Consider the following 26,412-nt stretch of genomic DNA (forward strand, 5'->3'; position numbering starts at 1 on the left):
AGTAGAGATGGAGATGACAGAAGAAATAACATTTTACTTTAAATTAGGAATGTCACATAAAGATATAGTGCGGTCTTTGGCATTAAGACATGGGTACGTTGTAAGTGAAAGACACATGAAGAAGCGCATTCTTATCCTTTTTTGTCGCACGCACATTTAGGGACCGTCTCAAAATTACATGCGACATTGGCATAAACGTTTCTAACTTCAATAGCATTTGAAGACAATGACTTACAGTCATAAAACCAACTATACATTGTTCACCCAGGTCTCATGTATGATGCACACCTTTTAGATTTTTGATATTTATGACAATAAACTGCTAAATCATATGCAAATATTAAAGTTACACTCATAATAGGCCTTTATCTCATTTCCTGGTTTTGGAACGTTCGAAATCGCCAAGCAGTGTACTCGCACTTCTGGTGGTTACTTAGTTACCTTTAGATGAAAAGTAGGTCAGTAAACTTAATACATATTTCGCGCCTACTTCCGGCGTTCTATTGTGATGCGATAAAGGCCTATTGATGCAAAGCATCATGGGCCGTAGGAAAAAGGTGGATACAATACAACTTTATTGTCTGTTTCTAAAATTCACTTCACCTTTAAGGGGCTTAAATGCTGACTCTAACAGAAAAAAGTCTTGCAAAAGAATCAAGAATAAAGTCTGTTGTATGCTTGCAAATTTTATTTGACAAATGCTATAAATGATTACATTTCAGTTTATAGACATTGTTGAACTAATTTAATTAAGCATTAAGCAATAAAGCATTAAGCAACTTTAAAAAAAGAAAAGAAAGGAAAGGCTGCAAATGCTTGTAAATCTGGGATTATACTAGAATTAAAAGCTTGTTTAGTTGATTTTAAATGAATTTCAGCTCATAAAAACGCTTATGTGGAACATCCAAATTGGACGAGCTTGTTGGCGAGCGAGGTTATGCCGATAAAGTTCTCTCGATGTTCTGCCATCTGGGCTTCCTTTTTTGTTGGCCAGTATTCAATCCAGGTATCTTCACCCAAGTGGTACCTCAAACTGAAATGATTGAGAAGATTGAGAACATTTTTCATTAGGAGCATTTATGCACCAGACATAAGCCATTTCTATTCAAAATGCAAATGCATCATCATCAAACGTCTCAAAATTGAAGTATCAGTCTCCACATAAACCAAATTGAACATCATCTTCCAAATGTCATACTTTCCGCCAATCTTTGGAAGGGTTTTGGTTTGACCCATGATCAGGTACGTCTTGCCCTTTTCAAATTTCAGAAAGTCTCTACAGTAAGGATGAGCCAAGAACGACCTAATTTTCTTTTCCGCATCTGGATCAGTGCCTAAAAACAGACATACACACACAAACCTTTTGAGGATAAAGCCAGTGCAACGGAGACTGTCTGACCTGCCATGATCAGAAGTCATGAAACACAGCTGACATCTTTTATGTCCAGTTTTTCACTGACACAGTAAATCAGAAAGAAACTGGCAAACCATACCTTCCTTCAGCACTTCTTCAACCGTCATGTTATAGATGTCTGCGTGCTGTGAGAAGCTCATTTCCGACAACCTGGTTTTATAAACTACAAGACAAAAATGTGTTACATGATCATCTACAAAACAGGGACTTTATGAAGGAGATAAAACTGTCCTGAGAAGGAACGCTATTGTACAAGACATAATCAAACATTCTCTATTGCTAATTTACAATAAGATTTCTGGATGTTTACCGTATTCCACTTCATGTTCACAGGCCTTTTTGTCACGATCCGCCTCATTGATGTGTTTATTCTTTTGCAAACTGCAGTTCTCTGTCAGGATATTTCATACGTTTACCACATTTACTTTCTTTCTTTCTCATGGAGACTTCATGAAGTTATATTTTTAAAGCATGTTGTATGTTCATGTTGCGTTTAATGAATAAAAGTGTACATACCTTCCGCACACTGGCACAGCTGCTCACTGCAGAGCCTGTTCAGTGCGCCGCCTTCCTTTTGAGGATGGTAGAACTTCACACAACGCTTATCTGTTAAAATATTAAAGTGTAGCACATTGAAGCTGTCAGACGGAAGCCTTGTATGTCCAAAAACCATTACTTTTCAGGAAATAGAGAAAACGCTGTATTTTTTTTTAAATAATTAAACGCTGCGCTGTCAAAGTTGATATTGTTGTTTTAAATGTGCTCTGACACTTGCATGTGTTATATTCATAACATTTTACCAAAATCAAGCTCAAGTGAAGTTACAAGGTTTTTGACCAGTGAATGTCGAACATACATGTTTTTCCGTCAATAGAACGGCAGTAAGTGCATCGCATTACGTTTTCATCAACTTCAGGTTATATAGTTTAAAGTAGCTATGTGGCCATACAGTTTTTTTCTGTGATTTGGCCAAAATCTCATGTCATAAAGATGAAGTGCTTCGCACAGACTATTTAAGGCACTATTGGCTATTACTCTACAACAATGATAGACTAAGACTAATACTGCCTTCGCATACCATCGGAATTATCGTAAATACTAGTTTCCAATTGGACATGAACACCCTCTCAAGTCAAAATTTGAATGCGATGAGCTCGTAAGCACGACTTGGGAAGTTGGAAATTTCCGATAGCATGTGAAGGCAGCATTAGACACTCTTCTCCGCTCCTCAAATACATAAAAAATTTGCCTTTATATATTGTGTTTCTTAAGTAAAGAAAAATGCTGTACTTATTTAAACAACCAGTCTTTTATTTATCCTTACATTGCAAACAAGCAGAGACGGTCCTAACTGTGTGCGTATATTTAATTGAATTGCAGCGTTTGAGATTTCACAAAAGCACTATGCTTTATTGTGATTTTTAAATGGTCTTAAAGGGATAGTTCACTTTGAAATACAATGTTGGTATGTTTTAGCTTACCTCAAGGGCATCCAAGATGTAGGTGTCTTTTTTTCTGCAGTAGTTTCAATTTTTATATTTTTAAGTCAAACCGTTCTTGTCTGTCAGTCATATAATGCAGGTCTATGGTCACTATCTCAAAGAGCATGCACAGAGTCCAAATTAAAAATATATACACTAGATGTCGCCTTGGCTACTGCAGTTCATTGGAAAGAAACCGTAGCCAAGGCGACATCTAGTGTATATATATCTATGCACCAGTCTGCGCACACGTCACACAGCGCGCCCTCAGATCACTTGGACATGGCTGTGTTCAAGAGGTAAAAACGATATAAATACTGTTCGTTTTCTCACACAAACCGCTCGTTTCGTGTCTTAGGCCATCAATGTGTACTTACGATGGGGAATTGTTTTAATTTGGACTCTGTGCATGCTCTTTGAGGTGGTGACCATCGACCTGCATTATATGACTGACAAGAACGGTTTGACCTAAAAATATCAAAATTGAAACTACTGCGGAAAAAAAGACACCTACATCTTGGATGCCCTTGAGGTAAGCTAAAACATACCAACATTGTATTTCAAAGTGAACTATCCCTTTAATATATTGTACAGCCTTAGAAAAACAGTCTAATAATGTGCGGTTCCTGGTTTCTCGTCCGTGAAATGCACCATTTCCGGTATTTTGCAGGTGACTTGACAATAAATGCTACATATGAATGTAACTTCAGTTCTACTTTCTGAGTGTGTATTATCATAAGCAGTAAAAGACAAACTCAACTTCGACATGCTGATATTGTGAGACAGCTTTTCACCTCAACGAGAAATATCGTCACGTTTTAATATCGCGAGATCTCGTAGCACATGATCTCGTCACACCCCTAGTTAGATGCTTTTCTTTTCTAGTCCTCTTGACACAGATGCTTGTTGGTATGCTTCATGTGTGCGACTGTAAGGTCTAAAAAAACATTTTGTTTGGTTCCGATTTCCGACCGACCCCGTCAATTTATGTGCGACCCAAATTTATTTTATGAGCTTGGGGAAGAAATAATAGCCTACAAATTAAATAAATACACAAATAAAAAACTTTGAGAAATAGCCTTATAACATTTTACCAGTCGAACAGACGCGGCTACAACACTGTATCTGCCACGCAATTTCGTCTAGCCTACATCTGACAATTTTAGGTTCAAACAAGCCCACCACACCACACATACAAAAATTTGTTCGATACAACTGCTTTGTTACCACAGTTATCTGCGTGCTTCCTCAGCGATGAAGTTCCACATTTGCGGCTATCCAACACGAAAATGCAGCAAAGCCTTTCACAATATTTTCTTCAGATAACTCCAAATTTCTCCCACACACTGGACTTGATTTTTGATGACGTATTGTCGACGCCTTTACAGTGTTTGGTGTTTTAAGCCCCCAACGGCGCCTTCCAGGCAGCGAGAGGATGGGTAGGTTTAAGGTTGAGGTTAGGGTTAGCTGCCTGGAAGGAGCCATTGGGGGCTTAAAACACCATCGAGCCAACTTTACCATCTCCACTAGCTATTCTTTTCTTCAACTCCTCAGCATCCATCTCGACAACTGCAGATCGCGTGAAAAGTTTTAAAAGTGAAAGTAGCCTAGGTAACGTTATAGACTCCTGGGAGGGCGTGGCGCGTGGGCACAAATAAACTGATGTGGATTTTAAATTATTTGATCAACTTGAAATACAGGCATATTTTTGTAGATGTGTTCCTAAAAATATGCATATTTTTACCCGTGTTTCCCCCGTTTGTATTGAGGTTAATACTATTAAAGGTATTAGATGAAACATTGCTTGAGATGTCTGTTTTTTTGGAGTAGAAAAAAGTACACATTTAAAATCAGCGTGTGTGTGTGTGTAACATGCTGGGACACACAAGGTGGTATAGGTATACATGTACATGTAGTATAGGTAGGCTATGTTATGAAAAAAATAGAGTATCCATCGCTACTTTTTAAGTAAAATAATTTCCTACCTATCTCTTGCTGCCACAAAAAAAAAAAAAAAAAAAAAGGCAAACAACCGGAACAACTCAAATGACAAACAACTGGAACCAAACTTTTTTTTTTTTTTAGGCCTAATGTACCTGGAGCGTTGTACTCGTACACAGTGACTCCGGCGGGCTGCAGCATTCCCACTTCAATGATCTTGTGCATTCTGAAAACAATCCTTTCCTTTTCTTTATGAGAAATCTGAAATGACATTAAGTAAAAAACTAAAATGAATTAGAGCATTCACTATGCCAAACAGCAATTTACCAAATTGCTCACAGCAAATGAGAAAGAAATCAGTTGCAATCACAGAAAGAGAAATGAAACAATATATGGGAATAGTGGCATTGATTGTACCTTATCTATGTAGATGATAAGAGATCCTCGCTCTGAAAGCTCCTTGTTCAACTCAAAGCTCTGAATGTACTTATCCTTGCCAGAAGATAACTGGTGAAAAAAAATCATGAGAAAAAAACACAACAACAACAGGTGTGATATCAAAGTTCAAGTATAAAATGTCCATTATATAAATTGAATAGCACTTGTAACAATATTACCACGGAAGAATTCAATATGCTGGACTTGTAAATATTCAGAGTTTACGATTTTGCAGTAAACTTTCACAATTATTGACATTATTTATTTACCTTTGAGAGATCACTTTCATCCACTTTAAACCCGGTCAGCAGGCCAATGTCCAGAATAGACATGGTTGAGCTTCTTAACGGGTCCTTGAAACTGCAAAGGAGGCACACGTGAGGCTGACACATTGGCACTACCCATCAGTGTCACTTTCTATTTGCTGCTTTTGCAATTTACTATCATGCATCACAGCTTCTTCTTGTGCAAAATGATCACATGTTAATCATCATTTAACTTTGCTTCGCCCCTTTTGCTGAAAGTATTACAAGGTTAGATAAAAATCGAAATCTAGACGTTTTATTTCTGGTCTTTCCATAAATTTCAGAAAAGAAGACGACAAATTAAATGGGACCTGTTAATCTTGTTTAAAGTTAGAATGTTACACTTTATGTAAGTTTCCAATTCTTATTATTAACTAGTTGCTCATTAGCATGCATATTACTAGGATATTAGCTGTTTATTAGTACTTATAAAGTAAATATTAATACCTTATTCCGCACACAACCATATTCTACATCTCTTAATCCTAACCAATAAACTTAACAACTACCTTACAAACTATTAATATGCAGTAAATTAGGAGTTTATTGAGGCAAAAGTCATAGTTAAAAGTGAATATGTATTCCCCATATTAAAGTGTTACCGTTAGAATAGTTGTATACTCACATGTATTCAATGGTGAGTAGATAACTTTCTTTGGCTGTTTTATAGGACACTACGTATAGAAAGATAACATCATGATCCAACTTTATTTTACAACACAGCAGTTCAAATTAGTCATGTCACGTTCTCACGATGAATCCTACCGTCAAGCTGTTTTTCCATTCGCACACTTAGATCAAACACTTTACAGTCGGTGTCTTTCTCTTCAGGCAGAGCATAATACACAGAAAAGACCTGCGAGGAAAGTACATGAGCTTTTAACACAGAACAACAATAAATATTGCATTAATGCGTTCGTGAACACTCACAGAGAGCATGGCCACCCCAGTCCCTTGAGCGGTAATGTTGAAGCTCTTCGTAATGTCAAACTGTGAAATTCAGTCCATAAAGTAGACAAAGACAACACACTTTTAGGTGAATCAGCTAACACATAAACATGTGAATCAGACTAGATTTAATCAGAGATTTAAATTTGTTAACTGAGTGCTGTTTTAAGACTACAAACTCTGGTTCATGCAGTCATATTTCCATACCTTGTCTGTGCGCTGCCGATTTATGTCGGACGGTGTTATAGCGAAAATCTTTTTTTCTGATCTCTCCTGCACAGCGAGCTCCAGGGCCAAATTAATGTCTTTCTTCTTAACCTGAATGCGGTACTCAGCCACAGCCTGGAACACCATGATCGTTGCCTAAACAAACGGGTAATTGGACAAGTTAATTTTTTGGTAATCAAGTTAAAAGACATGGCCAATTCACATTATAATACATAGCACTACATGAATGCCTGGTTCAGATTACACGATTTTGGCACGATCCGTTTGACGTAAGGTGTCGTGGGGATTTGTAAACAACAACGGGCATCGGTACGCAAGATTCGATCGTTTCATCTTGTAAAGTGGGCGACAACCGACGCCGCGTCTGCGATGCTTCACGACATCACGATAAAAAGACTAGCATGTTTAATTTTTTTTCTGTCCTCCACTACGGGTTCCGTCAAGAGTGAGTAAGGGCCCTTTCACACCTACCTTGTTTGGTCCGTATTTTCGGGCTTTTCAGTTTGGTCCGAATCAAAATTACAGGTGTGAAACCTCCCCCGGACCACGGTCCGGACCAAACAGACGAAATTTGGTCTGACGAAAAGAGGTAGTCTTGGTCCGGATCAAACTGAGTAAAGGTTTGGTTCGTTTCTAGTGTGAAAGCATTTTCTGTATGGTTCGGACTTTCAGACCATTTACAGGAAGTTCCGGTGGTTCCCGCGTAGCCTAAACAACTGAATAAGAATATTTATATGGAGATCTGATGCGCGCGCACGCACACACACACACACACACACACACACACACACACACACACACACACTTGTCCTGCCGGCGACGATAAAATGTTCGCACAACAAGGACGTCCATTTGGCGAATTTGAACTAGCCTCGAGTATAGTTGGTACTGCAGGGAGTAATGCCATAATAAAAGTATAGTGGCAACGATATGCGTCTGTTCATTCATTCATGTCTAAGTTACCCGCCGACTTGACAACACGCGTTGGTTGAGTGAGTGAGTGAGAGAGAGAGAGTGAGCGACAGGGAGTGTGTGTGAGAGTGAGAGAGCGTGAGTGAGTGCATGTGTGTGTGCGAGTGAATGTGTGCGCGTGAGACGGCACGCAATGACTGGTCGGAAAGCAATGTGTAGTCTGACATGTTTCTTGTCCACGACAAGATTTTAGGAGTCAAAAATCGCGTAATCTAACACAGTGACTATCGTAACATTTTTTTTAAAAAGTGTGTAATCTGAACCAGGCATAAGGCATGGATGCATTTTATTTTTTCATCAAAAATTTCCCTAATGGCTTGTTGGAAATGTCACTCCAGTGAATTTTATCCTCCATTTCCAAGTAGTCTCTCTCTTATAGTAGAGCTGCACGATTAATCATTAAAAAAATCGTGATCCCTATTCAAACATCCACACAGTCTCATTCCTAAATGACAGCGATTCAGATACAGTATGTCTATTGATCACACCGGAACATTCAAATCTGCTTTTGCGCTGCCGCTGACATAAAGAAAAGAGTTATCATCATGAATGAAACCGCTTTACAGTCTTTTCAACCACACAGTATTGTTATTTCTGTTTTACAAACGTTCAAATTATCACTGAATAATTGGGATAAAAGTTTATAGTTCGTATAGAAACACTGATGTCTACGGACACGATCAAAATAGAATAAAGCAGCTTTTGAAAGTAACTTGGCGCTTTAAATAACGATTGTATCAATTACATCGTTACACCAGTAGGTGGTGACAAGTGATTGTTAAAAAAAGGATTTGTCATTGAACCGTTTATTTAAAAGATTAGTTCAAAAATGCAGATTCATCCAGGAATGAAATAGGCTAAGTGAAGTATTTATAAGAGAGTCATTGAATCATTCATTCAAACTGATTATTTATTAATTAAACATTTTAAATAGACTGCAGCAATTAACATTTTCTCAGAAACTCTAGTAAATGACATGTTATTTTGTTTAGCTGTCTGTTCAGAATCGTGGGACAATCGTCAGAAGGAAATCATTTCGATTGATGAATCCGAACAGTGTTTACATGATTGCTAAATAAAGTGATCGGGTTGATGTGTGCATTTACTGTATATGTTGAAAGCTTCAAATCGGATTTGATCTTTTGACATGCGTTCACTGCGCGAATATACAGTTTCCCACTGTTGGCGCACACTAACCATCATCCTCCCATCACTTCTTTGTTTTAAAAAGCAGACTTAATATTTATCTATTTCAGTTCCTAATTAGATTGCAGTGCGGCTTGTATTTATCAACAACATTGTCTGCAGCACTTCACAGGCGATTAGTGGAAGGAGAATTTTTGTAATTTATTACACAATATTCAACAACAGCTCGTTCCGTGCGTCATACTTCACAGTATGTATTTACATGTACTATCGAATAGATTAGAAAATATTTAAACCACCCCTTACCCATGCAAATACAATTTCAAGCGGATTTGGCCAATTCATTACATTTGACTACAATCGGATTATTGGGGTCCATTTAAACACACTGATTTACTAAAATCATTTGAAACGTATGATTTTCTGACACAAATTTTGAAAACTTCTGGAGGATTTCTCAGTCTGGGTAAAAATGTCCTTGTGTACGTAGATATACGTTTTTTTGGTATATCGATAAAATGCAGTATGCATTATTCCTTAAAAGGTGGGTATGTAATTCTCTTTTTTGGCCATTTTTTCAAAATCACTTAAAATCCTATTCCTAACCCACTTACAGCCACTGAGTTAGAAGCACTGAAATAAAAATTAAGCAATTTAATCATCTGTGGAACGGGCAGGACTCGAAAAACTCCAGCCAATCATTTCCAAGACCACCTAGAATCATTGGACAGTAAGTGCGTCAATCAAACGTTCGTACCATCCCCCCCTCCCACATCCATGTTCATGTTCTTTGAATGGGTGGAGTCAAAGGAAAGAAGGTAGGACCATTTGAGTTGTGTATTTTCAAAATCTGCCGGCCGTTTTGCAAATCACATACCCCACCTTTAAGTTGAATAACTCCTAGGGGTGAACAAATCCAGACACATGAGGAGGACAATGTAAATTGTAAACAAGACCATTCATTCGTTTGTCGTTTGATGAAATACCTGTGTGGTGCCATAACCTCCATAAAGGGTTTGTTGCTTTCCCAGCCAACGCACTGCCCGTCCGGCTCGCTCAAAATCCTTTGCAATCACCAGGGCAAGAACTGCATAACCTGTGGCCTCGAGAGAGTGACAGTGCTGCCCAGGAACTTGCCAAAATATGCCATCTAAACAAATAGATTTTTGATAATAATGTGTGTCACAATACACATTTTTATACAAGAGTGATAAAGTTATAAAAGTTTAGGAATTGTTGGGAAACAATTGACACACTTTTTATTTGAGCAATCATGTAAATTACAATAAAAGTAATGTATAAAAATTCATTTTAAATACACATTTTCAAAGAAAAAAAAAAAGAGAAAAGACCACTTTTTAGCATCATAAATGCAATTCTTATTTCATATTTTGGATGTTGAATGAGACCTTACTGGCAACTATATATGATTACCATATGTAAATACATGAAGAGCTCTTTTCCAAAACTCCATAAACGGCATTTAAAAAAAAAAAAGAGTTTGTCATGTCATTTTGCTGTGTTCTGAACCTATTCACTGCTCCATCAACGTTTCATGCCAAATCGACTTTTTTTTCCTTGTTTAAAATGTACTGCAAGATGCAGTTTTTTTCCAAACCGCGATTAGCGCCAAACCTATTCTTAGCCTAAACGCGATACATCCTCTCAAACAATCAGAATTCTCTCTCTCGCTCGCTCTCTCACCCTCAAATCAGTCGCGCGTATCGCGCCAGATGCTCAATTCGCCTCATTCGCGCCGCAGGACCTCCAGGCGCGCGTAAACGCGTCTTTACATTGACTTAACATGAAAATCACTTGCGCCAGACGCTCTATTCGCGTTTGGTGTGAACGCCACTCACTCACTCTCTCACTCACACAAGGTCATGTCGTGATTTGTTTTATGTAAAGTGGACAACGGTTCTACTTTTTATGGGTTCGACACTTTACTGAATGCCAATGTATTTATTACTGACTTTTTTTTTAAAGACAAAATTTATAGCGTTTTGAGAAAAAAAAGGATGGATTTATAGCGTTTACATTTTTTAAAAATAAATAACTTTGAATTTATCATCAACAATATTGTTGTTTGATTTAATAATCATTGTTCAACATGTTCAGACTGAGCCAAAAAAACATTTTAACAGGATAAACTGAATATTCACAAAATGTGTGGGTCTAGGTAAAAAAATTAATTCTCCTGAAAATTATTTAAATGGATTTATAGCGTTTTGGAAAAGAACTCCTCACATTATGGTTCAGGTAATACTCAAATTTACACCAGTTGAAAAAGTTCAAAGTTACTGTTTTTAACAGCCTATTTAAGTATAATTGAGCTACTATTATAGTTATCAATGATTTGAATAACTTTTTATTTTAATTAAAGTTTAGTAATTTTGTTGTTTTTGAAATTTTATTGGTTTCAGATTTTTTTTTGTCTTTTTTATTCATTTTTATATCACTATAATAACCCTGGTATAACTACCTTGAAGAACATAATAAAAAATAAAAAAAATCCTTTGCCATGGAGAAGTTTTTTTGGCAGACTGTAACGTTACTGACCTTTGCTTTCGGTGGAATGACTCATCAGGATGTCTTTATTGAGTTTTCCAGCATGGGCCAACGCATAAGAAGTCACAGCGACAGCATAAGTGCTGGTCAGACTGTGAACTCTAAGCGTCAGGTAATTAACGGCTCGGTTTACACTGCTCTGAAGTATGGAGAGAGAGACTCAGTGAGACTCAAGGCAAGGCAAGTTTATTTATATAGCACATTTCATACACTATTGGCAATTCAAAGTGCTTTACATAGAAAAGAATAATAACAATCACAAAATAAAAGCAAGGAAAATTAAAACAGTTATTCAAAATGCTTTACATAGAAAGGAATTAAAATATCACACTATGGCAATTCAAAGTGCTTTGCATAGAAAATAAACACAAAATAAAAGCAAGGGAAATTAAAACAGTTATAAAAGGAATTCAAAGAGACAAATGATACAGTTATAAAATTAATTAGAGTAAAATTAATTAAAGTAGTAAAAAGATGATACATAGAATAAACTTCTTATCTGCCAAAACACTGGTGTATAAGATTAATCAATTCGGTGTTCGCGCTCTCGCTCTGCGCACATTTCGGCTACGCATACAAAAAATGCGCAAGTTCCGATTTTCGCCTCTTCTTTTGCATTTAAAATTGTTTGAATGTGTAACTTGGCAAGACAAAACTTGCCAAATTATAAACTTTCACTCTATGATGGTTAAATTTAGCAGTTAATCCGCGAATCACATGCGTGCCGAACCGCGGGACCTGATCCGTGCGGATCACGGATCAACTGCGATCCGTTCCACCTCTAGAAAACAATTTTTATGTCCTCTAAATGAACCAAAGTCTTGATGTCCACAGAACCCGTGTGTTCACCAAAAGTGCTACTGTGAAAGCACCTAGTGCTAATCTCACTCCGTGAGACTGATGTGACATATTGTAGCTCTGTTTGTTTCTAGGAATCACACTTACCTGAACAGATCCAGGACAGATCTTACTGCCCTCTTGCATGGCAATTAGGACGAATGCAGTTAGAGAGGCATCAGCATCTTTCCCCTGTACGTTCCCCTGGAATGAACATACACTCAAATAATAATATGTTGTATAATGATATAATAAGAATGTTTGGATCCTTCTGAAGTGCAGAGCTGTAGGTGCTACACACATCTTGAACCAGCCCACAGTTTGGCAGACTTTCTCACATTGTACTTGTTAGTTCTTCTGTACTGGTGTTTAGGAGTAAATTTATGGGCTCCAACTGTTGTACTTGATTTTTGAAGTTCATACATTAAACTTACAACCATCTCGCTGTGATACACAGGGGCGTCTTCTTTAAACGTGCCGTCTGGTTGCTGTTTGGTTGTGGCCAGCCATTTGAAGGCGCTGCAGATCACATTCTCCTCTATGACGACTAGATCGTTGGCCATTGCAAACACTTTCGCCACATATGCCGTCAACCTGTAAATGGATACAAGATTAAGTATACTACAAGAAATGCAATCGTTATCTCAATATTTTTTCATAATTGATAAGCGTTGCAACGTTTACAGTTATTGAGCTGAACTGAATCAACACTGAACTGAAGTGATATAAATATTAACACTATTGTCTTCTTAGAGCTGCTTTACAGCTGAAATAGAAGTTGTTTCATCAGTGCTGAAAATTTCAACTGTTATTTTCAAAGTAATTTAGTAGCATTATTTCACCATGTGCTACTTGGTCTGTGTATCCAGGCAGCATAGGACCCATCAGATTTACGGAAGGTCAACTCCAGCTGATAACCTTCACAAGAACAAAAAATGCATGACATAGTGGCATGTGCTTGGCACTTTAACTCAATTTAACAGTTGAGAGTACATTAATGTTGAGGCTGACCTGTGTTGATATGTTTAATGGCGTCATTACGGCGGTCCATGCCAACTGCCTCCCACTGCTTGGTGTTGTCCAGATAATGAGTGGCAATGAGAGGCAGAGTCATAAAGATCATGGTCTGCTCTCCACATCCGCGGGGCTGGACAATGAGCTTACCCATAAAGTCTCCACTGATGGCCTGCTCGACTGTGCGGGTTATCTCTTCACCTGCGAGCATGGAAGGTAAATGGCTGTGATTGGCTTTTGAATGTCATATTGGCACGCATGAAGATCTAGTTGTTTAAAATATTTATGTTCAGCAGAAGAAAGAAATCCAGAATTTTAAATGGAAAAAATAAAATGGATTTCACAGGTCCATATAAACCTCAGAAGAATGAAATTGCAATGAGATATTCACCTATCACTGTGATCAATGTGGAAGCAGGTGTGTTGGGAACCTTTCGGCGTGGGATGTCACTCCTCATCGACACGACCTGCACGCCGCCTGTTCAGATCAAGAGGGAATAGGGTGTTTGAAGAGGATTTCAACCATCATTTTCATTGCATATCCAGCATGTGTTTCTAAAGAACCTGCACCTGGATGCTCGGAGGGGTTGATCTCCACAACTCGCTCTTCGACTTCGGTTAGCACACCTTCAGACTGAAAGAAAATAGGACGCGAATGCAATTTGGTGGACACATTGGAAATCTTCAAATAAAGTAATAAAGTGATTCCTGCAGAAGCCAGAAGATCCTTGCTCTAAATGTTGACATGGCAGACTCACCACCACTTTCAGATTCTTTCTAATTGCGTCATTGCGATTGGAGCTGTATGCTTCAGCCTCGATCCATTGGTCACGGAGATCCATGGGGATGATGATGAGAGGAACAGCTACGGAGGACATGCGGTCAACGGCAACTGTAATCTTGTTTTTTTTGTTTTGTTTTCTGGCACTGCTGCAAATTTCCTCCGATGTCTTGAATTTTATATACACCGGCTGGTATAAGACAAAACGGGATCTTCAGCCATACAATTTAACCTTATAAAGCCTGGCATGTAAACAATAGTCAGACAAACACCTCAATTTATTAAGACACCCAAACTGATCAAAAATATGTTATTCGTAGCAGATGCTAATATTTATATTGATAAAAAGATGAAATTCTGATTGTAATGTAAAAGCTTGTGATGTAAATAAACAAAATATTTTCAACAGTGTAGCAGACTACTTGCATAAAATGCATATAAATATCAGTCGTCACTCAATATCTGCCAATAATGTCTTAGTAAGATAATAAAGCTCTGTAGTTTTAAAACAGAGTATAATGCAGTACAACAATGATTGAGAGATGAACAAATAAACGTTCCTCAAAAGCCTTATGATATTTGATACTCACATTTTAGCAAAAATAATTATGTATGGATAATCAAGTAAACTTAAGTTTCCTCAGTCCAGTGTTTATCTTGAACAATATTAATGTTATTCTTACTCATTTATTACTTACTTAGTTATTCTTTAATAAAAAAATAAATAATTTACTTGATAAAAATCAGTGCAGATTTCACAGCAAAAAGACACATGAATCACGAACTGACGGTGGACGTTTGTACAATTATATAAGGCCTTTTACTTGATAAAAAAAAAGTTGAATCTATCAATCAGACGACAGAAGGCATGTAGTAGATTGCGTGCAACAAGATTTTCAGCAAAGTTTTGATCGCGTTGATCATTTAAAGGCCTTATAAATTTGTGTATCAAATATGATACAGTAGGCTTTAATGAGTGAAAACAATGTGATCAGTAAACTGCACATACTTTAAGCTTCTGATTGCTGTAATTGTGAACAATAGCCTTGATTTCCAGTTGTTCATTCCGCACTGCTGAATAAGGCATCCTCAGTTCGATAAAAAAATCCTTCTTAACGGTGATCTCATAAGGATTTGCCACACATATTCCTGCATTGAAAATGAGTGAGTGTCAAAAAACAGCAAATGATAAACAGAATAACAAATGAACAAGAGCTGTGCTTTTTACCGAGGGTCTTGGACAGGCTGATGGCTGTGATCTGCCAGGTTGTGATGGAGTCTTTCAGGTATATATCAGGTCTTAAGGCAGATGTTTCATCGCTAGGTACAAATGAAGACTGTCTCATGGTCATATCTTTTCAACATCTATAGACTATCATGAGTATGTTTGCTTCATTGTGTTCTGATTTGGTTCTTCCCTTTGCTTGTTAGTTTCCATGGTTTCTGATTAGTTACACACCTGTTTCTGTTCCAGTTAATTGTTTTACCCAGTGTGTTTAAGCCCTTAGTTTCCTTTGTTCAGCGCTCGGTCTCATTTCAGTTTACATGGTTGTTGATATCTAGCTCATGCGTGTTCTTGATTTTGATTGATGATAAATGACTGTCTTATGCTACTCCATATTTATGCGATTCATTTCAGCCACCAACATGTTACATAGCCAGTTCCTTCAGGATTTTGCAAACTAATCTCCCACACTATTTAACTTAACATTATAACATATCAATAAAATTAATGTTTGTAGCTGATTTTTAAGACAATACAAGTGTGTCCGACATTGCCAGTTCCCTTTCAGTCAGTCACGTTCAACGTACCGACGTATTGGGATCACGTCAGAGAGCCCTAATCATCTTCAAGTGCAACAGAACGAGCCAATGCACATTGCACTCTGCCCCGCATAGGAAGTAAATGCAAGCACCTGTTGTCTTTCGCTTCGGAGCCTAACGGATCTTTCTGTATGCAGTCTCTGAGAGTACTAACAGTCAACGAGTGTGTCAAGTGTTCTTCAGGAAGAAGCCTCTCCAGTGTTGTGACAGCTCTTGCAACAGTGGTCACGAGCTCACAGCACTAAAACTGCGGTTTTCACAGCACTTTTGGTTCTCTAGGAGATCGCTGTTTTTTAACAGCAAAGAAAGTGCTTCACTGTGCCAGCTGGAGATGAAGACTCGGCTGTGCTGCCTTCTTCTGGTGGAACTACCGTGTCCCGAACCCTTGAGGCTGGACGATTGGTATCTTGGGCGGGGCGTGCTGGTTTTCAGCGCGCCGCCCCAGTGCCTTTCTTTCCGGGAGTGCATGAGGAGGTTACCAGGTTGTGGACTTCACCTTTTTCTGCCAGAAACAGAGTTGGTACCTCCTCGCCCCTCACTACCTTTGACGGTGGTTCGGCCAAAGGTTACGTGGATATTCTTCTGGTCTGTTGTGATGCAGCTGTGTCCAGGGACCGCTACTTCCTGGAGGGGTAATCCGGTTTCTCCCATCCAAGGCCTGTAAGTTCTCGTCTGTTCTCACGGTCAAGGCTTACAGAGCCTGTGGACAGGCCACTTCCTCCTTGCATGCCATGGCGGTGCTGCAGGTTAGTGATCGACCGATATTGATTTTTTATAACCGATACCGATACCGATAGTTTGGCCCACTGGATAGTCATAGTGGATGCCATCGTCTTGGCGTACCAAACCCAAGACGCACCATGCCCCCCTTAGGTTGCGAGCCCACTCCGCTCGGAGTGTAGTTTCTTCCTGGGTGCTGTCACAAGGTGCCTCGCTGACAGGTATCTGTAGAGCTGCGGGTTGAACGACACCTAACACGTTCGCTAGGTTTTAAAGCCTTCATGTCGAGCCGGTAGCCTCCCGTGTACTAGCTTCCTATAACCAGTAAACACAGAAGACCCCGCTCAAAGTGTTGGCTTGCTGCGCCATTCCCCTCCAATGGACCAGTGTTGCCTCCCCCCTACATAGGCCGGAGCCACCTCAGTGTACATATGTAAACAAGACTTTTTTTTTAAAGAACAGCATTGCAGTTCTCACAAAATGTTTTTAAGTCAAGTCAAATTTATTTAATTATATAATCTTTCACTCACCACAACTGTTTTGGAGGACATGGAGGTAGATTGATCTCCTCCCAGAGCCAGGTTTCAGGGAACTGTGTACGTACACGCACGTCTTCTGGTTCATCAATATCATCTTCCTCACCTGAGCAAACAAACTAGTGTACACTACCATTCAAAGTTTTAGGGCCAGTAAGATTTTTTTTTCTTTTTTCTGAAGTATGTTTACTCAGCCAGAACACATTAAATTGATAAAATAAAAATAAAAAGTACAGTAAAAACATTCATAATGCTACAAAAGATTTCTATTTCAAATCAATGTTTTTTGTTTTTTTATCCGAAACCTCTAAAAAAAGTATCACATTACCACAAAAACATGAAGAAGCAGAGGAGACTAAAATTAAACAATCTTACTCATCCCAAACTTTTAAATTATAGTGTATTTATATCATTACTTCAATTTGAAGTTACATAAAAATAAAGTTTTAGATGCAAGTCTAATATTGGAGCAAATTGATCAATATAAATGCAATTAATATAAAAAAGTTTATTCTGGTGGGTTGTAATTGAATTTGTGATCATAATATTGTCATAATATTCTAGATAATTAACAACTATAAGTAACCCCACATGCACTCAAACTTTACAACTGTTTCTACATTATAATATGTCTGAATGAAATTTAGGACAAAAAAAAGCAAGAAAGAAGCATTTGAGAGTTAATCAGGTGAATAATTCTCCTGCTGAAATCACTGCACGATTGAGAGCTGTGAGAATGCATTTGCAAATGAAGCACAAATCTCACTGCGGGCCAGAAGCTTCTCATCCTCGTCGTCGTACTTCAACCTGTGGTCTTTGATGGCGTTGCAGCAGTGCAGGAACGCCTGGACACATTCATCTACATCTAAGATGAATCTGGCTCGCCGTTCACACGAGTAGCCGAGTGGATTGTCTTGCATGCCGTCCACGCAGCACTTCTTCAGTTCGCCAGAGTATTTACCACCTGAGAAAACAATGTTAGTGTAGAAGAGATGAAGAGCAGACAGTGAGGGCAGAAGGAGAGAAACTGCATAAACTTATCTTCAATAAAACATGTCCACCTTCAACATGCACGATTTTTGGGGACATCTAATTGCGATTTTTCTGATAAAAATTGCAACTGTGATTTAAAATGAAAACTTTAAAAAATCCAGGTTTGCTGTGCTTGTTTGTAGGGCTGCACACTTTTGGCCAAAATGTTGATATGACTAAATAAAAAATACAAAAGAAACTAAATAAAAACTATTACTTATGTAATATTTCACTGTAAAATACAACCAATGGTGTATTTTAAGAAAACATATTTAATAATAATAACAACAATAATAATAATAACATAAATAATAATAATATTTTACATTGCAACTGTAAAATTGTAATACTAATATTTATGACTGTCTTAATTTCTTCATTTTCCAACGTTCAAACACTGGCGTAGCTGCTTGCGTGTAAAATAACACAGTGACACACTTCACTCTGAAACACGCACATTTATTTAATTAAATTGCAGCCTTATCATAACCTTGGTTTTATTTCAATGAATTGTTCAGCCCTAATAAAAAGATTCTTTACCCAAAGTAGTGGTGACCTGCAGAAGACTCTCGGCTCGCCGTTTTCTCTTAGATGGAGCAGGGCACTCGTTATCTACAAGAACATTAAATATTTCTTTAGAAATGTAGAGCACAAAAGAAAACAAAGCAGTTCAATTCCAACAAAAGGAATGAATCAATACTTGTTCTGGTGTTGGTTCCTCCTGCAGTGTGTGACTCAAACATCAGACCTGCATCACTGAAAACCCCCATACTCTCCCTTCCACTTCCTGCTGTGCAGCCGGTGTCATGCTTCTCTATGATGTCCCAGATCTAAAGCAGGTAAGAGACTAGGTAATTTTAAGTCTGAAACTACAAAGGTTATTGTACATGAGGTTACTTACCTTAGTCTGAGTGAGTCTGTTCTTGTCATTAAGGACATAAACTCCCTTATCTACAGCGACCAGCCCAACTTTAGCTCCAGGGTCTCCAGTTATTTTCAGGCTGAGCTGATCTCCTGGGCCAAATTGCGCCTGGTCCTTTACCTCAACTTTGAGCTGGGATTAAAAACAGTAAAGAGATACTTAGAAATGTTGATGGTAGTGGGAGAACTTTTCTTGGTCATGGTTTATCAGTTCACCCACCGTTCCCATGCACGTGTCCTTTACGTCGACCCAGACTGAATCAGACACCACCTCAGACGAGCCCACATGATAATAAGCCACAAAGCGGAAGGACGGCACCATGTCTTTGGTTACAGGTAGAGACAGAGTCACTAGAGATTGTCCTCTCCTCTTAAATCTGTCTGCTTGAACAATCTGACCTTTACTTAAGATCTGTGGGAATAAAGATAAATACAGCCAGCATAAATTACATTAATAGATTATCATAGACATAATAATAAAATATATACATCGTAAACATCAAAACAATAAAAAATATAAACATCATAAGACATCTACCACATTTATTTGAAAAATCAGTGGTATTTGCCAGGCACAAAGACAATTAGTGGCCACATTAAATATGACTAAGCTAAATTTACTTTAAAGTTCACTTTTAAGTTCAGTTTCATCTTGTTAGTGTATTTAACTTAATTTATAAATGAATAAAACTGTGATAAACAGTTTTAACATGTGTTATTCAACTAAATATTTAGCCTGTTCCACAAAAAGTTGCAAATTGTATTAAATAGTGTCACTGCTAAGTCGCTTACACTCCAGCATGGATGTAGGTTTTAAATTGTTATTATTATTATTATTTTATTTTTTTGCAAAGCATGCACATGTATGAATATAATTTGCATAATAACTCATCTCTAAATGGATGTAAAATATTTAACTGATATCAAACATCTAAGACATACAAAGTAGTGTCTGAGCACCAATTGCGTCATGTGATCCTCACCATATAGGTGAAATCCTGGTTTGTCACTCCAGGGCTGTTTCCCAGATTCAAATTGACTTTCATTTGATCACCGATCTGAAGCTCTGCAGCATCAATGCCGATGTGCAGGTAGTTGTTGGAGCCGCCTTTGGGAACGTAGGGCAGAGCTGTCATCTTTCTTTCTGCCTGCTGGTCGTTGTTTAATTGTGGATGTTTGGTCTTTGCCTGGAAATAAACAATTATTTTACAGGTTTGCAAAATTTCAAAAGTCAATAAGACTTTGAGATTTTTCACTCAAGCTCAGATCTTACAGTGATCTGCAGTGTGGAAGGTTCTCCCTGAGTATTAATGGTAATCTTCGCAATGCCATTTTCTCTAGTTCTGCCTCTGACCGCTCCAGGATTGACTTCCACTTCCACATTTTGAGCAGGCGTCTGGTCAGGATTTGTTACATAAACCTTAATAAGAAATACAAAGAAACATTAAACAATAGCTTCATGTATCTTAGGTCAGCGGAGAGGAGTATGATCCTGTTCTTAAATTTTTTGTCCATTTTTTTTTTTTTTTTATAGCTTTATACCGAGACATCAAAGGACATCCCAGGTTTGAAGAATTGTGGTGTTCTTTTGAAGTGGATGGTGTACGGTGACGTCACAATCTGAATGCCTCTCCTGTGAGCTTCCACCATTTCACTGCCTGAAACACACACACAGAGTCAACAGTCATTTTTCCAGGTGTCAACAATGCCAAAGTCCACCTGTGCTGCTAGGGTATAAAGACCTTCCAGTAACTCTGAAACAAAAATCCAAAGGTTGCCTCTTAGTTAAATTTTCTTACCAGTTTCTGTTAAAACACTGGCTGAAATGTAGAGTGACTTCCCAACTAGCTGTTGGAGGTCTGGGAAGGTTTCCTTGATCATTTGTCCTGTCAGCTCTGCATTTCCTTCTCCATCAAATATCTACAGTGACAAATAGTGACATAAAAAAATATTTTTTTACTATTTTTCAGTATTACTGTAAAACAGTGGTCACAAACCCTATTGCAATGACACTAAAATGTATACTATTTTGTAAATTTTGAGTTTTATACATTTAATGCTGTCACAGTCAGTTGCAATCGAGAAGAGTTGTTGAGGCAGGTCTCGTCGGATTTTATCTTGATCGATGTACGGTTTATGCGATAAACGCTGATGGAAACGTTATTTGCCGAATAAATAATGGATTGCGATTAAGTTTTAGGTCATTTTATGGGTACAACCCGCCACAAAAGAAGTTTTCGTTAATTTCCGCCCAGTTTGCACCCATTATATACTGTCTGGTTTGCACACATGGCCGGTGTCAACAAAGTGGACAAACGAGGAGGCGAGATACTTTTTGAATTTAATTTAACAGAAAAATAAAACGGCTATTATAGCAAAAATCTAAGAAATGCCATAATAGTCAAATAATGTCGCTATCAGCTGTCACATAAGCACCTAGAGTCCTGCAATGGGTTGGGTACCAGCATAAAAGTGGCTAAAACGGGTGGATTGTGACATTCCTAAAATTCATGCGGGCGGATAATGAACTCCTTGCGGGCGGGTAGCGGATGAAAAATATGTGCAATATTTGTATGTCTAAATTGCCATTACACACTCGCAAATATGTGTTTTGGGCATCCTTAAAAATATTCTTGTTTGCCGTTACCCGACCGATCCTGTCAATTTAGGACCGACCCAATTAATTTTTTCCCCCTTTTAGTCCGACCGACTGGCCGGTTGGAAACTTGCGTTAAGATTGACCGATTTTTTTTTTTTCTTTTTTTTTTTTACTCTTCAAACAACTAATACAAATGCAATAAAATAATATTAATTATATTTTAGTAGGCATAAGTATTGTGTAGGCTACGCTCTTTCTTTTAAATAAAAACCCGTCAATCAAGCAAAATAATATTCAATGATTGTAGGGCCGGCTAATAAGCCTATGTGTTGTAGCCCAGTCATTAAAAAACTATTTAGTTTCATATTCATGTTTAAATAAAATAATAAATATATATATATATATATATATATATATATATATATATATATATATATATATATATATATATATATATTAAATGTCATGTTGATTATATGAAAAGTGAAAAAAGCATGAATAAGATAAGATGATCCCGAATATCGGGAGACAAATGGAGTGGGCAGACATGATTTTGACCACTTTATTAAGTTTGTTTTTGTAGAAAGACTTTCTTTAAAGTGAATTTCGTTTTGTATTAATTGTATCTTAATTTTAATCAATGTTTAATCAACCATTTTCCTGGATTTAATAAATAAGAGCTAAATATAGCAGGCAATAATCAGGACACGGAGAGGCGCCCGTGCGTGAACTGGAGGTAGCCTAGGCTACTTGAATGGCCCAAAACAAAGCGCACTTTAGCGCTCATTAGCCCATTCATGAGGCTATTGTGATGTTGAGAGAGGTGCGAGCTAAAAAAATAAAGCAATTTAAATGGAATGATTTTAGCTTGTGTGTGATTTACTGAACTTTGCGGGTACGGGCGGGGGCGGGTCTCCAAAAATGGACCCGTGCAGGACTCTGCACTATTACAACTTGTGCAATATTGATCACAAATATTGTTGGCTTGAATGTTGTGCGATTCAGTGCGAAAATGAATGGAAACACCTTAAAATGTCTCAAATCAATTCGATATACCAATTTGATCGCAAAACAGCATGTGACGTCATTACGCACAGGTTTTTATTTGCTTTAAAGCCGTTTGATGGAAACACACTTTCGCCAGCTTTATTCACATTATTTTTTTTACCGAACTTCAGATAATTCGATTGGCAAGTTGATGGAAACATAGCTAGTGTTTCATTTAGTTGGGCAGTTTGACTTAGTTATTTTTTATTTTTTTTTGTGAGTTTGTGGTTTTTGTAACAGTTTTTACCAAAATATGTAATTTGTTGCAAAGAAAGCCAGAAACAAAGATGAGCTGGTGATACAGTTTTCAACAACAAAAAGTAGACTAATGCACTTATCTCATCACTGTCCAAAAGTGGTTATTTGATGTTAATATAGATTATATTCACTAACAATTCTCGCTTGACACAGATCAGACTTTCTGAATTTTGCTTTTTAAAATACATTATGTCTTTTTTTTTTTAAAGACACATACATCAAGAATCAGCATATGAATCTCAACAATGGTGACATGCTTCATGCCACAATGCATGCTGGGAGCCACAATAGTATAAAACTCATGGCTCCCAGGATGCATTGCGGCATGAAGCATGTCACCATTGTTGAGATTCATATGCCACAATGGTGACCAAACATTTTCAATAAATTGTCAACATCTAAACCTCTGTTAATTCTCAATAAGAACTTCTGTAGACGTGTGACAGAAATAAAGTCAGTCTGGTTAGTAATAAGTGAAGCTGGTAATGCTGTTTGTGGAGTTGTTTAATCCTCCTCTGCTGAGATCTTCACAGATTTAGTGTCTCTTGTCTTCATTTGATTTCATCTAAGGCTGCGGCTGGAAGTCAGTTTTAGTTCTTGTGTTTCTCTATTTTCTGTTCTTATTGTTTCTCTTTCCTTCAGTGATTCTGCTTGTTGACAGCAGGTGTTCATCATTAATGCCCAATCATCACTTAATGAATCACTTAAGTATCTCATTAACTTTAACTCTGATTCAGAGTTATTTTAACTCTCTGTAGAGAGGGACCAAATGTTCTCTGAGAAGAGTTAGTTTAACTCTGGGGATTTTGCACTTACAGTAGGATTGTGACATGAATTGCACATCTCATATTTCTGTTGCTTAATCATTACGCAAAAGGAAAATGCATATTCATACTGAATCTGCAGTTATGGTAAACTATAAACATACTGTACAAGTGATGCCTTTTTGTCTCCAAAAAATGTGCATTATGTGGGATAATGTATAAATAGGACTCGCCTGAACCCTTTGCAGTGAGGCAGCGATGCTGATTTTTTTCTCGTTGTCTATAACACCAAACACCACAAAAGCACTTCCTCTAACCTTATTCCCAAACAGGTACCTAACAAAACAAATATAATGTCAAAGTAACAATTGAGTACATCCCTTGCGATAAATCTTCAAACAAACACTTCAAACACAAACTACCACTGAAGAGTATTGCATTACATGTTTGCACAGTGAAACAGTAAAATAAACAACTAAACTCCTGTCTTACTTAGCTGATATGGCTACTGTGAGAGAGTTCTCATTCACATAGAAGAAGGGTTTGTTTGGATTTAAGGTCACTTCAAAGCTCGGCAAAACTACAAAAATAAAACAAAAGGTCAACGATTATTACATTTTTCACACAGCTTTAACAATAGAATAATTTGTTCTCTAGATAAGGCAGTAAACGTACCATATTCCATAACTTCAAACTCAGTAGTGAAGTTCTTTTGCGGTGTGTTTGTGTACTTTGCGATCAACTTCCAAACCCCAGCACTTCAAAACAACACCAGCAGAAAACACAAGAGTCTTATTAACAGAGACTACCTGCATTATGATAATTGATAATTCACTGATCAAACTTCACTAAATAGTGCAACAAACCTGGTAATTTCAGGCAAAGTAAAGTGTTCAGCATAGATGCCTCCCCTTGGTAGGAATGTATCTCTCTCGAGTGTGATGCCTTGAGGATTCTTGTTAAACAGTAAAAAAGCAACACAAATTTTGTGTCAAGTGGAAGCAATGATAAGACAATATAGGTACTTGTTACAGTTCAGTTATTTCATCTATGATTGTAAATAAAGTATTTAACTGAGTACCATGATATCGACTGAGACAGAAGCTCCATCAAATGGATGTTGATCAGGAGTTAAGGAGAAGACCCTGTAATTAACTGGAAAATAAATTGTTACGTCAAATATTACTTCATAAGATTCATTTTATGTAAAATGTTATGCATATATCTTATTGTTGTGATGCTTCTCCGTGGAAAACGCCTTCTTTAAAAGTCTGCATTTTTACATGGCTGGGAAATATATCAAGTTCTCGACATCCTCTAAAATGAAAATGCAAGGCTGTGCCAAAGGACCTTGATCTATGTGTGATTCTCTCGTCTTTATTGTCATAGACATTATAATAACTTTTAGTAATAATTTATCAAAAGAACTATAGCAACAAAACATGATTTTTAACACCTTTTAAGATTCCTTAATTTGATAAGCCAATTAAAACATTGTAACCCATAAATTAAACCTAAATCTTACTTGTGCTAGCAGGCGTGTAGATGGGCTTGTCTGTCTGTACAAATATATATCCAGTCTGGAATGAGACCATGATCACTTTCTCCAGGGTGTGAGATGGAAACTGAGCTTGTAGATACACATACTGCTTCTCCAGAGGATCATCAGAGAAGAAGTTCTGATCATCAGGGATCTAAAGAACAGATAATCATCAGCCTAAATTAAATCTGATAATAAACTAATGAGGAACACTGCACTGTAATCATGTAGCTCTCACCTTTATATCTTTAAGGATCTGGTAATTATTTTCTGCAGTCAGTGTCACTGTTTTGGACGTGATCTCCCTGTCTTTCTTTGGGTGGTTCATTACTGAGATCCTCACGTTCAGGTTTCCTCCAGAGTGATCCTGAGCCTCCACAAACACATTCTCTGAGGAACCCACTCTCAGCAAATTAGGAGCTGACAGAATATATCTGAGGAAGTGAAAATTAAGATTTAAATTTGTCTATCACAAGAAACAATCCTTTTTTGGACATTTCGAAAATTAATGTACTTACAGTGGGTCACATAATGTGAGCAAAGGGAAGCACAGAATGATGGCAGTCAGCGTCACTACATCCACATGCATCATGTTCACCTGCTCCTGTGTTTGTGACTTAAAGCGGAGCATTGTTTCGACTTTTATCATTTATTCATGTCCCTCCTCATTTCAAGATATCATCATTGTCTTCAGAGCTAACTGTTGAGTAACTCAAGTGGAGGAACTAAAGTATGATCAAGCAGAAAATCGGCTATGGGTACGTGTTTGTGTTGTGCAACTCTTTTCAAAAGAAAGCGTTTAAGACATCCGTTACAGTTTTGGTTGCCTAAAATTTTGTGTTCTCCACCCAGTTCCACATCAAAGGTTGCTTGTGTCTTATCTTCAAACTAAGGGTGACGTGTGCTTCAATTGCTTGTTTGCACATTCTTCTTTCCTTTCTTCGCTGGAGGACGAAGGAGCAAGGAAGCATCAGTTTGGATATTGATAAGCACCCAACAAAAAATGTCTAAATGCAAGCAGCAGGCCTTACCCTTGCCAGTAAAATGAGATCAAACGTGCTTCCATTGCAAATAGCATGTGAAATGTCTCACTCCAAC

General features: G+C 37.6%; 1 protein-coding gene across 1 annotated transcript; it reads right to left on the reverse strand.

Moving 5' to 3' along the window:
* Nucleotides 1–666: 666 nt before the first annotated feature.
* LOC309493634 (complement C3-like) lies at nucleotides 667–25,991 on the reverse strand. The gene is made up of 41 exons (XM_082162780.1): nucleotides 25,833–25,991; nucleotides 25,553–25,748; nucleotides 25,300–25,468; nucleotides 24,856–24,929; nucleotides 24,641–24,729; nucleotides 24,450–24,532; nucleotides 24,267–24,354; nucleotides 24,008–24,110; nucleotides 20,906–21,026; nucleotides 20,649–20,764; nucleotides 20,380–20,526; nucleotides 20,090–20,293; nucleotides 19,327–19,518; nucleotides 19,087–19,239; nucleotides 18,886–19,015; nucleotides 18,726–18,797; nucleotides 17,920–18,117; nucleotides 17,148–17,259; nucleotides 15,302–15,393; nucleotides 15,083–15,222; nucleotides 14,051–14,263; nucleotides 13,863–13,926; nucleotides 13,684–13,770; nucleotides 13,290–13,493; nucleotides 13,121–13,196; nucleotides 12,713–12,872; nucleotides 12,387–12,482; nucleotides 11,433–11,580; nucleotides 9,860–10,023; nucleotides 6,735–6,890; nucleotides 6,510–6,569; nucleotides 6,345–6,435; nucleotides 6,205–6,253; nucleotides 5,544–5,634; nucleotides 5,254–5,343; nucleotides 4,992–5,097; nucleotides 1,931–2,020; nucleotides 1,725–1,805; nucleotides 1,494–1,577; nucleotides 1,199–1,334; nucleotides 667–1,033 (listed from the first exon to the last, which is right to left on the reverse strand). Exons 1-41 carry the CDS (start codon nucleotides 25,961–25,963, stop codon nucleotides 892–894), a joined length of 4,998 nt encoding a protein of 1,665 aa, XP_082018906.1. The 5' UTR covers nucleotides 25,964–25,991; the 3' UTR covers nucleotides 667–891.
* Nucleotides 25,992–26,412: the final 421 nt, after the last annotated feature.

The sequence above is a fragment of the Leuciscus leuciscus genome (assembly GCF_965113295.1).
Source record: "Leuciscus leuciscus genome assembly, chromosome: 3".
Classification (NCBI taxonomy): Eukaryota; Metazoa; Chordata; class Actinopteri; order Cypriniformes; family Leuciscidae; genus Leuciscus; species Leuciscus leuciscus.